At 20.3% G+C, this 14411-nt stretch overlaps 1 protein-coding gene across 1 annotated transcript; it reads right to left on the reverse strand.

Moving 5' to 3' along the window:
* Positions 1-2847: 2847 nt before the first annotated feature.
* On the reverse strand, positions 2848-13514 carry LOC135142471 (uncharacterized). Its single transcript, XM_064074188.1, has 19 exons — positions 13431-13514; positions 13043-13128; positions 12287-12362; positions 12145-12224; positions 11781-11857; positions 11677-11719; positions 9168-9227; positions 8132-8212; positions 7494-7554; positions 7368-7437; positions 7064-7101; positions 6934-7012; positions 6800-6857; positions 6707-6740; positions 6539-6587; positions 6409-6469; positions 4953-5051; positions 3155-3232; positions 2848-2959 (listed from the first exon to the last, which is right to left on the reverse strand). Exons 1-19 carry the CDS (start codon positions 13497-13499, stop codon positions 2848-2850), a joined length of 1311 nt encoding a protein of 436 aa, XP_063930258.1. The 5' UTR covers positions 13500-13514.
* Positions 13515-14411: the final 897 nt, after the last annotated feature.

Genomic DNA, 14411 nt, shown 5'->3' on the forward strand with positions numbered 1-14411 from the left:
ACGGTTCTCCAGTGCCATGTCCTTCTATTATAAATGTAACTGTACTAAATAAATAAATAGCTTCACGTGATGTCGAATACATTGCTTTAATTAAGGCTATATCGAATACATTGGCTCTATAAGTATATTTTAAAAAAAATTTTCAAACTAGAATTAAAGTAAAATTTTTATATCAATAACGAAGCAATAAAATGTATAGTAGAAGGTGACCTTTCGAATCTCTGCATCAAAGACGTACTTTGAAAGGAAAATACATTGAATATGCACCTTCGAGACTTAATCTGGTGAACATATTTACAAAATCACTCTTATATCAGAACATAACTTCTCAATAACCGCTTTATTAAAACTAATATATATTATATAAAGTAGAATATTTCTAAACATTTAAATTTCGTTTAATATATATAAAATTCAGTGTGAAAATTATGCAAACTAACAATTAAGAGAACCCCTATTCCTTTAATTCTTTGTTTCATACTATCAAGGTATTCCAGAACTTCGTAGGTGTTGTTGCGTACCAAGTTCAAGGCACCTGTCGTAAGCCTTAGCAGTTCGTTTTGTACCGCGTTGAATGGCGAGCTTTCCCATGGAAGTGAGAAGGAACATATTTATTCGCAAAAGCCAGATAAAAGTAGTTATTTCAGGGTTAAAAATGATAGAGGGATAGGAGGGCTAGAGCGGGGTATTCACTTTCACTAATAACAACTTTTCATTCAACCTTCATTTGAAGGTTTGTATACTAATAATTCTTGGAGGTTCGCCGTGATTGCGCCGCTAAGCTAAGGCAACGACTCTAACAGCAACTATACTTTTAAACATAAGCTCTCTGTCCTCAATTAATAATCGTTTTTTGCAATTGTCTCTGCGTTAATCATTAGTTAATCGAATAACTGTTTCATACCTAAAATATCCTTATCTTTCCCTCGTTATCTATCTTTCCACCAAGTATTTTCTTAGCTTATCTGCGCCGTCTGAAACAATATGTATTTTAGATACATTTCACGCATAAAATAATTCAGGTTTAGTTTTATTCACATTAATTGGTTCTACCATTGACATCTGTTCCTTTTCAAAGTTTTACTCACCATCTCTACCCGACGATCCTGTAAAAAAGATTGGCCATTAAATCTATTCTTACCAGATATATGATTTATCGATGACCTGTTTTAATTGTTTTAATTGTGGTTTATTCCCTTCCTCTCGTCTTAATCATTTCCAAATATGCCTATAATACTATTGTGAGGCATTTTAATCCGCAGTCTTTGCCTGCTTGATATTTCAAGTTCACAAGCTTATATGCGGTTAACGCTTTCCTGTCCTTAATAATATAGCTGTTTTGTGCTTAGCTCTCATAATTTTAAAGTTAATTTTTAAAAGGAGGATACTAGCTGCCAATTTATTAACCTTAATTCTTAGGAAAGTTACCGCACCGCCGCTAGTACATATTCTACTAGCACCTAGGGCTATATAGTAACACTATTATTGTGTGGTTACGCACAGCCGGGACAAAGATACAGTCCAACCAGCGGCTCCGGAAACAGAGCAATAGTCCAAGTAAACATCACTCATTGCTAGTCCAGTCCTTAAGGGTGCGTTCGTCTTTGCTACTAACATCAGCCTAAGCTTAAACTAGCCACTTAGCTGCTTTCGCCAAACTTTATAATAGTGCATGTATTGCTTACAACAGCTCATCCTAGTCGTATTACACGGAACTGCTTCGGAAGACAATGCCAGTACTCAACGCGGAGCATAAATAAATAAGTGAAAGAGTAGCTAGCTCTTTGTGTGTTAGTTAACTTTAAAGCAACAGGCCATCTCAGAATGAGTCAATAGTGAGTTAACAGTAAATCCCATCAAGAAAGTTTAACAATTAATAGCCACGTGACTGCATATAAAAGTTAGTTTGTTGGACAACCCCAATGAAAATACTGATTTCATGCACAGTAAAGTTTGCATAAAGAAGCTATAAACAGAAAGTTATTAGGGGGAAAAGATTAAGGGTTGTTATTTAGTTACCCAAGATAAGAATGAGATGGTAGAGAGTTGAATGAAAGGCATAAATCTAATAATCCGTATAAAGTAAGATGTTTGAGTTAATACTGATGAATCACGAGCTTATTCCGCGTGGTATATTATAGCACATGTCTGCACCACGTGTTAATAGTGTTACGTTATTTATTTACAGCAAGACCACCACCTATTTAAAAAAAACGTGCCCTCTCCAAATCTAAGGGTGAGCTCATTATCTTATGTAAATACAAAGGTATAAATCCAAGACCAAGTAAAAGAGCGTCAGACGCGCATATTCGGCTCCCAATCAGAAGTAAAACATTTTACCTTCTTTCCGTAGGATAAAGATGTATGCGATATTTAAATGAAATATAACACTTTATTCTAACAAACTTTGAAAAATAACAACAGATAAATACGGTAAATTCATTGGTACTCAAAATCCATAAATTCTTTTTTTGAAAAAAGAAATAACAGAATAAAACGGCGAAGTCATTAGCGTCAAAAATTCTTAATTTTTTTTTGCTTTAAAATAAAGAATTCTATATTATTCTTCATTTATTGCAATGAGAATATTTTTATTTCCTTTATAAGCGATTTGCCTGGTTAGGCTGAATAACTGAAATTTAATACGCCAATAGTTAAAGAAAAAAAATTTCTACAGTAAATTTTCTTTTCTTGCATATCTCATTGACTTTTATAGAAAAATTCGTCGTTTTTCAAGTTAAAAAAGTTTTCGAGAGCAGTCATCAAAAAAATATTTTTATTTATTCAACACTTCAATAAAAATAATAACTTTTATTATATTCAAATTCTTAAAAACAACTATATAATTTATTCTCCAAAAAACTTTAAATTTCTGCGACGGAAACCTCTTTCCATTCGGTGTAGCTTTTTGGGTTTATATTTTCTAATATTTTCTTTATTTTGAGTGATTATAACAAACCTGAAAATATTTTACAAATATTATATTATTGTAAATAATTCATAAAAATTAAATTTAATATAAATAAATAAAAAAGCTTCATGTATCGCAAAAATTATAATGAATATTTAAAAAGTTAAATAAATAAAATATTAAATCATTTGTAAAAGTTTATAATAAATAATGAGCAAAGAAAAAATTTGAACATGTGCATACCACTTTCCCGATTTATCATGTTTGAGAAATAAACTTTTTATACTTTCCCATTCGTCGGCGGCATTACCTTCAATCATTCTAATGAAATTATATTTAAAGAAAAAACTTAATAAACTAATATTTAAAAAAAACTCTCAATAAGTGAAAGATAACACGACTGACAAAAGATATATAAAGTTATTATAAATAAAATTTTGAGTACCAATATTATATACTTCTTTATAAAATATTAATCAAAATAGTAAAACATTCAATTACTTTCTAAAATTTAATATTTTAAATTTTTTATAATAACTGTTTAAAACAATTTTTTTTCAATAAAAATAATAATAATAAAAATTTAATGAGTAAAATTAATAGTTAAATAAAAAGTAACTTATTTCTTAGAAATAAAAAAAGAATAAATTCATCCTATATAAAAATATATAGGATGAAAAGTAATAAATGATTTTTATTAAAACTAATAATAAAATATTTTATTTTCTATTAAATATAAATAAATATATATATAAATAAAGATAATCTTTCAAATTTCTGTTCTTCATAATACATAGCTTATAATAATATTATAAAATAGCATTAATTATATAAAAAAATGTTACCAATAATATAAAGTTACTAATTATCAGCTTTCATATTGTAAATATTAATTTTCTTATTACATAATTAAACATAAATAAAAAGTACATTAAAAAAAGAATTAAAAAATTTCCAAAGCTAAACAATAAGTTTTTAAATAAACTAAAAAATTATCATAAAGTTTAAAAGACTGATAATATACGAAAATATTATAAAAGTTAAAAGAAAACTACAAATTAAGAAAATAAAAGCAGAAACATTTTTAATTTAATAAATACTTTTAAAAATATAAACAAACTAAAGAAATTGTCATAAAAATATTTAAATTATTTTTTTAAAATTTAAATAAAACAATGACATAAATAATAATAAAAAAATTAAAAATTTAAAAAAAATTAAATATACAAGAAATAAAAGCAGAAATTTTTTTTAATATAATAAAATATTACTTAAAAATATAAACTAAAAAATTGTCAATAATATTCAAATTTCTTGAAAATGATAATAAAAGTTAAAAAAAACTGCAAATAAAATAATTAGAAGCAGAAGTAAAAATTAAATAAAATAATAGTTCAAAAACCTTTAAGTTTATAATAAAAATAAACATCAAGTAGTAAAGAATAAAAAGCAGAAATAATAGTATAATAAAGTAAAAACTCGAAAACTACTGTCGCTATGTTTAAAAACTTTAAAAAAAAATAAACAGACGCATAATAAAAAAGAGTAATAAACAATTAAAATAAATAAAAAGCTACAAATAATATAAACAAAAGTAAAAGCTAAGCAAATTCTGATAACTTTTTAACCTTTTCTTTAAATTCTATAATAAAAATACACAACGTAGTAAAAAAAGATTTAAACATATACGAAAACTAATAATATAAGAAAATAAAAACTTTGAGAACTTTTTTTCGCATTTCTTTTCAATTTTAATAATAAAAAGTATTATACGTAGTAAATAAAAACGGTTCAGAAAAATATTAATAAAGCAAACATAATAGTATAATATTATAAAAACACTAAAACTTATATACTTTTTGCCTTAAAGTTTATGGTTAAAAAGACACGCGATAAATAAAAAATTGATTTAAAAAACTATAAAAAAGTATTGAATATTTATTAATAAAGAAACGCAGAAATAATAGTAAATAAGAAAAAAAACTTCAAAAAATTTTTTTTTTAACTATTAAAATAAAGTTTACAATAAAAATAGACATACAGGGAGCGCAGTTGAAAGAGAGTATGCGGAGGCGGAATAGAAATTCCCTTAGAACAAATATCCTCTGCAACTTTAACAGCGTACCTGTAAGCTCCCGAACTATTCAGTATAAATAATGTTAACAGAAACTTTTGTTTTTGTATAAATTTACTCAAATTATATAAATAATTTAAGTTAATATAAAAGTAATAATAAAATTATATTTTACTAAAAAATAGTGAAATTTATAAATAGTAGTTGATTTAAATTTACTTATAAAGATATTAATAAATACTTTTACTTTAAAATTAAAGTAATAACAGAAATAATTTCAAAAAAAATTAAAAGTACTTATTAATATTAATAAATTATAAAAAATAATTATAAATAATATAAAAAAAGGTTTATATAAAACTTTTAAAATAATAAAAGTTGTAGTAAAAAGATTATTTCCAAAAAAATAAAAATTGTTGTTAAGATTAATAACTTTAAAAAAAATAATTATAATTAATATAAATTGTTTATATAAAAACTTTTAAAATAATATAAAAGTAATAAATAAAATATGATTTCAAAAAAAATAATAATAAAAATCAATATTAATAAGTTTTACAAAAATAAATAAAAATAATATAATATGCTTATGAATATTTCATTAATAATATAAATTTACTTAAGTTTAATGCAACTTTTAATTATAAAAAAGTTAAAATAAAAGAATTATTATTATTCTATTGATAAAATATTATCAATGTACTATACTTATTTTTTTATTATTTTTACATTAAATATATAAAAAGTAAATAATAAAATTTATCCAAATCACAGAAAATAATAAATATAATATGAAAGATAAATAAAAAGATTACACTTTTATATATAAATTTTATTATATCCTTTTAAATATATACAAAAAAAAATTAACTTGACGAAAAATAATAAATTCATTAAAAGTAAAACTATAAGAAAGTAATATTCAAAAGTATATATATTTACTTTTTAAGTAACGTATAATAATTTATGAAAAAGAGAAACATTTTTGAAAAAGTAAGTAAAAACTAAATAAAAATCATTAACTTTTATAAAAACAATATCTTTAAAAAATTTATATATTATATAATTTTTAATGAGTAAACAAAAAACTTCACAATTTCTAAAGAAAATGATAATTATATTAAGTTTATTTATTAATAACACTAATCAGCATAAAGATAATAATCATAAGAATGTTAATTAAAATTATTAATAAACACTGAATATAAATAAAATCTAAAGCATTCAGTTTTTCTATAAATCTACAAGTCTTTATTATTTATAATTAGTTATAAATATTTAATGTTAATTGGTCATATTAATAAAAAGCTTCAATAATTGGTCAAATTTTATACGTTCCAATTAAAATATATACTACAATAATTTTTTATTAATAATAAATATAAACATATTAAATTTACTATTCATAATATACAAAACTTACAGAACAACAGCATACATGACATCAATGCATATATTAGTGGCTAAAAAATTCTTAGAAAAGTCTAGGAATATAATAATAGAAATAGTAGTAATAGTAATAATAATAATATTAATAATAATAATAGTAATACCCGGAAAACTCCTTTTCAACTCGTTGTAAAGTTGAATAGCTTTCACCGGCTACAAAAAAAATTTATTTTTATAACTTTTTTCTAATATTATTATTTATACTTTTAATATATTTATCTTTATAATATATTTTTTTAGTTATGATTGGTAAAAATATAAAAACAAAAAACCTGAGAGACCCTCCTGCAAAGCTCTATAAGAAGCCTAAAAATATAAGTCTCCTTTTTTTTTAACTCTTATAAGTATTAATAGAAAACATTTACCGATAAGAATAAACATTTGGCTCCACGTTATACTTAACAAACATATTTTCAAAAAGTCCTGAAATAATAATAGTAATAATAATAGTAATAATAGTGTAATAAAATTGTGTTAATAATAATAATAATAATAATACCGAGAGCCGTTGAGTATTGCAACGAATAGCAATAAACACGAAGAAAGGAATTGATAAATTCAACATCAGGCGAAATATTCTAAGTAAAAAAAAAAATAAAGATTATATAAAACTGTTTATATATAAATACCAACGATTTCATTTGTGCAAACCGACGAGAAGAAATATCTAATTGGTTAATATTATTAGACTCATAAAATTAGACCAATCATTAACGCTTTTAATTAAAAAAAAAAGTGTATATAATAGTATTCCACCATTCAACAAATCAAAAGCTAATGAGATATCGAAAACTGGAGGACGCTTCATAAACAAAAAATTATATAATAACTTATTATCCAATGACATCTCATTTTTTTATAACAATTTGTAGCCAAAAGAGTTACAAAGTACGACAAAAAAGACAAACAGGTGCCTATTTAGCTAATCCCTACCAATCAATTCGGAAACTTTCCAATTAACGGACGTATCATAAAAACTACGTGAAAGGTTTGATGAAGAGTCCTTCGAACAAAATAAATTTATAAAATATATCAAAATAATAAATAAAGCATAAGTACAAGAAATATTTGCTTTTCCAATTGCTGCATGCTCAAGTGCAAAACTTCCCCTCTCAAATGTCTAATACGTATGAATATAGATAATAATAATGATAATCATAAATAGAGATAAAAATATATGATAAAAGTTAGGCATTAAAATATAAATGTGAAAATATAATAATGAAAATTTTATAATCTAATAAATTTATATATTAGAGAGAAAAGTAAATAAGTACATTAATATTAGTGAAATATATAAGAAATTACCCATTAATAAGAACTATATATAAGTGAAAATATAAAAATTACATTAATAATAGTGAAAGTTAAAAAATAAAAGTTACGAATTTTTATAAAAATAAAAATGGTGAATTATTATAATTAGTAATATTAATGTGTATATAATAAAAATTACGCATTAATAATAGATATATAATAGCAAATATATAAAAATAATATCAAAGAATATAGTGGAATATATAGTCACATATATTTAAAAAATTAATAGTAAATATACTATAATAATATAGAAGTGTATATATAATAATTTATAAATAATATTAGAAATCATAAAAAAATATATATATAAAAAATATGCATTCCTAAAAAAATAATAGTGAAAATATATTTATAGTGAAATATATAATAAAAGTTACGCATTCATAAGGTCGTCTACAATAATTTTTATTTTCCCGCCATAAACGTTTAATAATCCAACAAAATGATACTTGTTGGGTCTGCAAAAAAATATAGAATCTTTAAAAAACAATATAATTATGAATAATAACAAATTAATATAATATAAAAGTATACTTAAAATATAATAAATAATAATAAATATTATATTTTATAAAAACAGAATAATTATTTATAAAAGTATATATAAAAATAATATAAAAACATATGAAAATTTAAAAATATATAATAAATGAAGATTTGTTAAATCTGCAAAATATACAAAGTAAATAATAATTATATAAATATTGAGAGAAGTAATATAAGAAAATACAAAAAATTAAAATAAAAATTAAATGTTTATCATGTCAGCAATAATTAAAAATTTATTTAACAAATAAAAGATAATTATATGTTAAAAAAGATAGAAATAATATAATAATATACATATAATATATATATATATATATATATTATGTGAGAAACTCTTTAAGTCTGCAAAATATATAATTATATATAAAAATAGATAGAAATAAAAAATCATAAGAAATCATATGCATAGTTATTAGATATAATATATATATATATATATATATATATATATAATGTACATGATTGTTTATAAGGTCTGCAATAACATAAAATACTTAAAAAATAAGTAATAAATAAAAGTATATATAAAGATAATAAAATAAAAATCGTATTAAATGTAAAAATTAAAAAAATATTATATATGACCTATAAAATGTCGGCCAAAAAAAGTTAAGTATATAAATTATATATCTCATAAAAAAAAATTACAATATATATGATTGCTTAGAAGATCTGCATTAGTAAATAATATATTTATTTAACCTGCAACGATAATAAAATATATTTATCTATAAGAAAATAACTATATATAATAAAATGTTATCCAATATAATAAAAAAATAAAAATAACTATTATTTAATATGCAAGAAAAGACATTATTATAAATATAATATAATTCATATAAGAAAATGTATAAAACGTACGTATTTTTATAATTATTGAAAGCGAGATGAGCAGCTCGAACGTTCCCACTTTTAGCACAGCTAAAGAAAAAGTTATTTTTTATTAATAAGCTTAATTATATTGAAAATAGTAGAGAAAAGATTATAAATTTTTTTATTTAATAAAAAATAAGTTATTAACACTTTTTGAAAACTGAAAAGTATATAAAAAATTTATATGGAAGATTTATTAAATTTATATTTATACAATAAAATTTAAATATATTATTATAAGGAAATTAATAAAACATAAACAAACTTATAAATAAAAATAGAAATTTATTATAATAAGCATTTTATAAATTTTTATAAAATGAATTATATAAAATTAAAAAGTTCTGGGAAATGTTTATTTAATAAAATTAATATTTAGTAGATCTTAATCTAAAAAAATTAGAAAAACTTAATAAACCTAATAAATTATAGTATAAATTTTATAATCATTATCAAAAAGGCAATAAAAAATATACATAATAATAAGTATAAATGTTTTGGATTAAAATTTATTGAAAAATAAATATATTCTTTTAAGAAAAGTTAAACATAAATATAAAAATATAATTTATATTTAAATTATAAACTTTTTCATAAATATAAAATTATAAAGAAAGTAAACAAAATTTCATTAAACTTAAAAATAATATTAAAAAAAATGTAATTACTATCGTTAATAAACTTAAAGAAAATATAAATATAAAATAGTTTATAAACTTTTAATATGAATTTTAATGAAGATATTAATAAATCATTAATAAAATTTAATTAATCATATAAATTTATTATAAATATCATTTATAATCTTTTATTTTTATTTACATTCAAAAAACTTTAAATATATTTATATATAAAAAAAAGTAAAAAACATAATAATACTAAATTGTTATTGTCAATTATAAACGAAATATAAAAGTTCTGGTTTAATATTTATTAAATAAATTTAATATTCTTTTTAGATATTTATATAAAAAATTATTAATACAATATTATAATATAAGTAATAATAACTAGAAAAATTTAAATTTATTTTTAACAGCATTTATTTTTGGAATAAACTTTTATTAGGTATTTATTATAAAAAGAATAATTCTTACCCAAAATTCCTTATCATAATATTATATGCAATAAGAAATATAAAGTTCTGTAATAGATTTAATTTATATAAACTTCTATTAATCAATAAAAACTTTTGTATAAAGATGTAGATAAAAAATAATAAAACTTACAAAAACTTGAAAAAAATAATATACATTTTATAAATAAAACTTTAATAGTTTCAAAAAATATAAATAACAGAAATTATAAAATTTATATTTTTATGAAAAAAGATTAAGAAATATTATTATATAAAAATAATAAGGAAACCTAAAAAAAAAATATAATTTTTCTGATTTATTTTCTATTTATTATAGTTAATATCTCATTAATAAACTATTTTTACTAGATATTATATAGAAAATTAATACAACAAAAAGTTATTTATAAAAAAATTTATAAAAAAATATTATTCAATTATAGTATGCAAACATTTTATTTGTAAATCTCTAAAAAAATTGAAAGTCGTATTCATAAATAATAGGTGTAATAATAAAGCTTCATTATAGTTTATTCTATTTAATATTATTTTTTTTATAAATATAAATATACATACGTATTTATTTATTTATTATATTAATATTTTAAAAAAAAAGGATTTCACGACAAAGATGAGAACTTAAATATTACATAATTCATAAAATAAAAATAATTATTGTATTCATTTTAAAAAAACATAATATAGATATTAGTGACTTTCTATAATTATTTTAAAAGTGATAAATAAAAGTTTATTATATCGCTAAAACTTCTTGTAAACTTTCAAAAAATAATTGTATTGCTGATTTTTTTTACTGCTAATAATAATTATTAAAAAAAAATACTTCATAATATTACTAATAATATTAATAGTTTTCATATTATACTATTGTAAAATATACTATATTTTTACTTCTTTATAAAAAGTTTTGTATTTCATTTATATATTTTATTATACAAACAGTCGCTTTCATTAAAAGTTATTTATATTTAATACAAAAAAAAGATAAAAATTTTATTAAGTTTATTAAAGCGTACATCCAATCAAAACTTTTCATAAATTTTGTTATTCACTAAACAAAAAATTTTCGAGTTTCTATTAACCTTTTCTTCCTCACACTAAAAATAAATAATAATTCCATGTGTTTTTATTTTTCTCTTTATATTTCATTTTTTAATGTAGATATTATATTAAAAATACTTTAATTTGTGGGTTCTAATAATTTTTATTATTATATTTATTTTTTAAATAAATAATATTTTTTATTTTTTTTAATAAATATTTAATTTTTATTCCTTTTATTTTAGAAAATTTTTTATACTTTATTATTGTTGTTATTTTTAATTTACTTGTTTACATTATATAGTTATATTTATTATTCAGATGAAAATATACTATTATACTTATTATTATTAAAACCTCTTCAAAATGCCTCCGAGAATATAATCATTAACTTCAACACCTTTTTAGCATTTTTCATTAGTTAAAAAAACCATCAAAAAAAAAATTGAAAATCAATCAACCATTTTCTTTCATTTCCAGCAAAACGTCAAAAACTTTTTCGTGTAACGACGAACGTGAAGACAATGCATTAATCAAACTAAATATAATAAAGTTAAAAATAAAATATGCAGTTTTTCAGGAATAAAAAAAATAGATAAAAAGTTCATAAAACTATAAAAGTGGCAAAAATTAAAGGAAAATTAAAAATAACTTATATATATTACAATTATTATCATTACAGTTATTATATACAATTTTATATTAAAAAGAAATTTTTTATCAAAAATAATACTGAAGAGTTTTTAATAAATTATTATTATGTTGATTATGATAAACGAATATCATTAAAACATTATAAATATTATTATTATTATTAATATATACCCGGAATACATAGGTGGGGTAAACTTGACATTATCCCTTATTTCTTCCCACATAACAAGTGCCTTTTCTGCTTCTCGAAACTTACAATACACCAATAAATAAGAATAATAAATAATAAAATAATAATAGTAATAATAATAACTTTAGCGCAGCCTTTAAAAAATATCGAGTAACAAACACTATCCGGCTTCAGTCCGCTTGAGAGCATATCCGCGTAACTGTCCATAGAAAAGGGTATACAAACCAAAATAGCCGGTAAGAGGGGCAAATTAAATGATAATGAAGCAATAAAGTTAATATTATTAAATTATTTAAAAAAAATTTTCATTTAAAAATTAAATTTTTGAATTTTTTTTAAAATTTTACTATAAAAAATATTACAAAAATTATTTATTTTTATTAAAAATTTACTTATTCACAAAATTATTAACAAAATTAACAGTTTACAAATAATAAAGCTTTTCCTCTGTATTGTACCTCAATATAAATAAGGCTTAAAAGATGGCTTTATAAAAAAAGGTTATTAACATATTATATCTACAAAAAAAACATAATACCACTATGGTAATAACCAAAAAAATCATACAAGTTTATAATGATAGCACCTTTAAGAATATATAATAGATAATATAATTCAATATAAAAATTTTAAAATAAAGAAAAAAGCAAAAGGGAGATAGAAAAATATGTTAATATATATTTAATAAAAATGGTAAAGTAAAAAATATATTTCAAAGGAAACAACGATAAACGAAACAATTGAAAATAAAAATAAAATATATTTTATATACAAACAGCACTAAACATAAGCAACCAATTAAAAGAAATTATAAGCAACATAAAACAATGAAATATAAATAAATATAAATATAAACAAATAAAACAATGCATAAAGTACATCGAAAGGGCACGATCAAAACTATCCGAAGCGTTGATGCTATGCTTCATTAAAAATGAATATGTAATCACCGAGGGAGAAACGTTCTAAATAATAGCGATAATAATGATAATAATTAAAAATATAACATAATATGTATGAAAGTTATACTCACAAATAATAAGAATAAACTTTACAAAGGTAATATATTACTAAGTTTTTTAAGAATAAAACTTCTAAAAACTAAAGTTTATAATATTTATAGCAATAATGAAGTACACACAATATTTATAAAATAAAACCTTATAACAACTTTATAAATATATGCAAAATTAGTAACGACTATAGCAAAAAAAACTTGAAGAACATAAAAATTATATAAAAAACTAATAAAAAGAAATTTCATTACAAATTTGGCAAACAATGAATATTTAATAACAGCGGCTTCAAACTGGTGAGCATTCACATAACTTTTCATTAATATAAGAATTTCTCTTTCATTCGGAGCGAAGCCGCCTATTGGGCTTTATTAGTATACCAATAATTATAATAATAGTATTAATAAAACTAATTAAAAATTTTAATTTACTGGAAAAAAATATAATTTCTATATTAAAAATTTTTTCTTTTGATATTAAAAAAATTATATTTAGAGAAAAAAACTTCAACCCACAACAAGTTTATTAAAAAGCTCTTCCGTTCGTTCGGGATTACCATCCATCGCATATAAATTCATACCCACACTGAGTAGAACTCTCTAAAATTTAAAGTAATAGAAACTTCTAGTAAAAACGTATCCTCATTACTTCATATAAAATAAGGGACACTAAAAATAAGACATCCACAATAATAATACTGAAACCCAATAAAAAAGTTAAATAAAACATTTTTTATTATTATTAACGCATAATAAAAAGAACATTAAAATAATACATTTACTCAAATAACAATAGAAAATAGTTATAATAAAAATAACGAAAAACCTCAAATGTAATATTTTATTATTATTTAGATATAAAATATAAACATTACAATAAGGTATTCACTTTAATATGTACACTAAATATAACATAAAAAGATTAAATTATTATAATAATAATGAGTACAGTAATGCAGATAATAGCGCTTTACTTCTTTTTCCTTAATAATAATAATAAAACAGTGAAGAAGTTTCTTTTTGATATGAAAAAGCGATAAAAAAGTGTTTCTACTAATAATAATCCAAATAAAATCTTCGTGATTTCAGGCATCTCATATAAAATAAAAAAAACCAAAAAATTTTGCTGAAGTTTGAACATTAAGGATAAATAATAGCGTAAGTGAATCACTATAAGTATAGAGAAAGTTATTGATAAGTATTAATTATAAAATTTGCGATACTTCTATGACA

The sequence above is a fragment of the Zophobas morio genome, unplaced genomic scaffold (genome assembly GCF_036711695.1).
Source record: "Zophobas morio isolate AGI-343-1 ecotype UQ-CSIRO unplaced genomic scaffold, CSIRO_AGI_Zmor_V1 ptg000047l, whole genome shotgun sequence".
NCBI lineage: Eukaryota > Metazoa > Arthropoda > Insecta > Coleoptera > Tenebrionidae > Zophobas > Zophobas morio.

What these genes read in the sequence shown, in the direction of transcription:
- LOC135142471 (XM_064074188.1), bottom strand. Translation starts at nt 13,499, where the DNA reads ATGAAAAGTTATGTGAATGCTCACCAGTTTGAAGCCGCTGTTATTAAA. An exon ending in TTTGATCGTGCCCTTTCGAT is followed by an intron (nt 12,363 to 13,042) that starts GTACTTTATGCA and finishes TTCTATGGACAG; the next exon opens with TTACGCGGATATGCTCTCAA. An exon ending in GCTGGAAATGAAAGAAAATG is followed by an intron (nt 11,720 to 11,780) that starts GTTGATTGATTT and finishes AATGCTAAAAAG; the next exon opens with GTGTTGAAGTTAATGATTAT.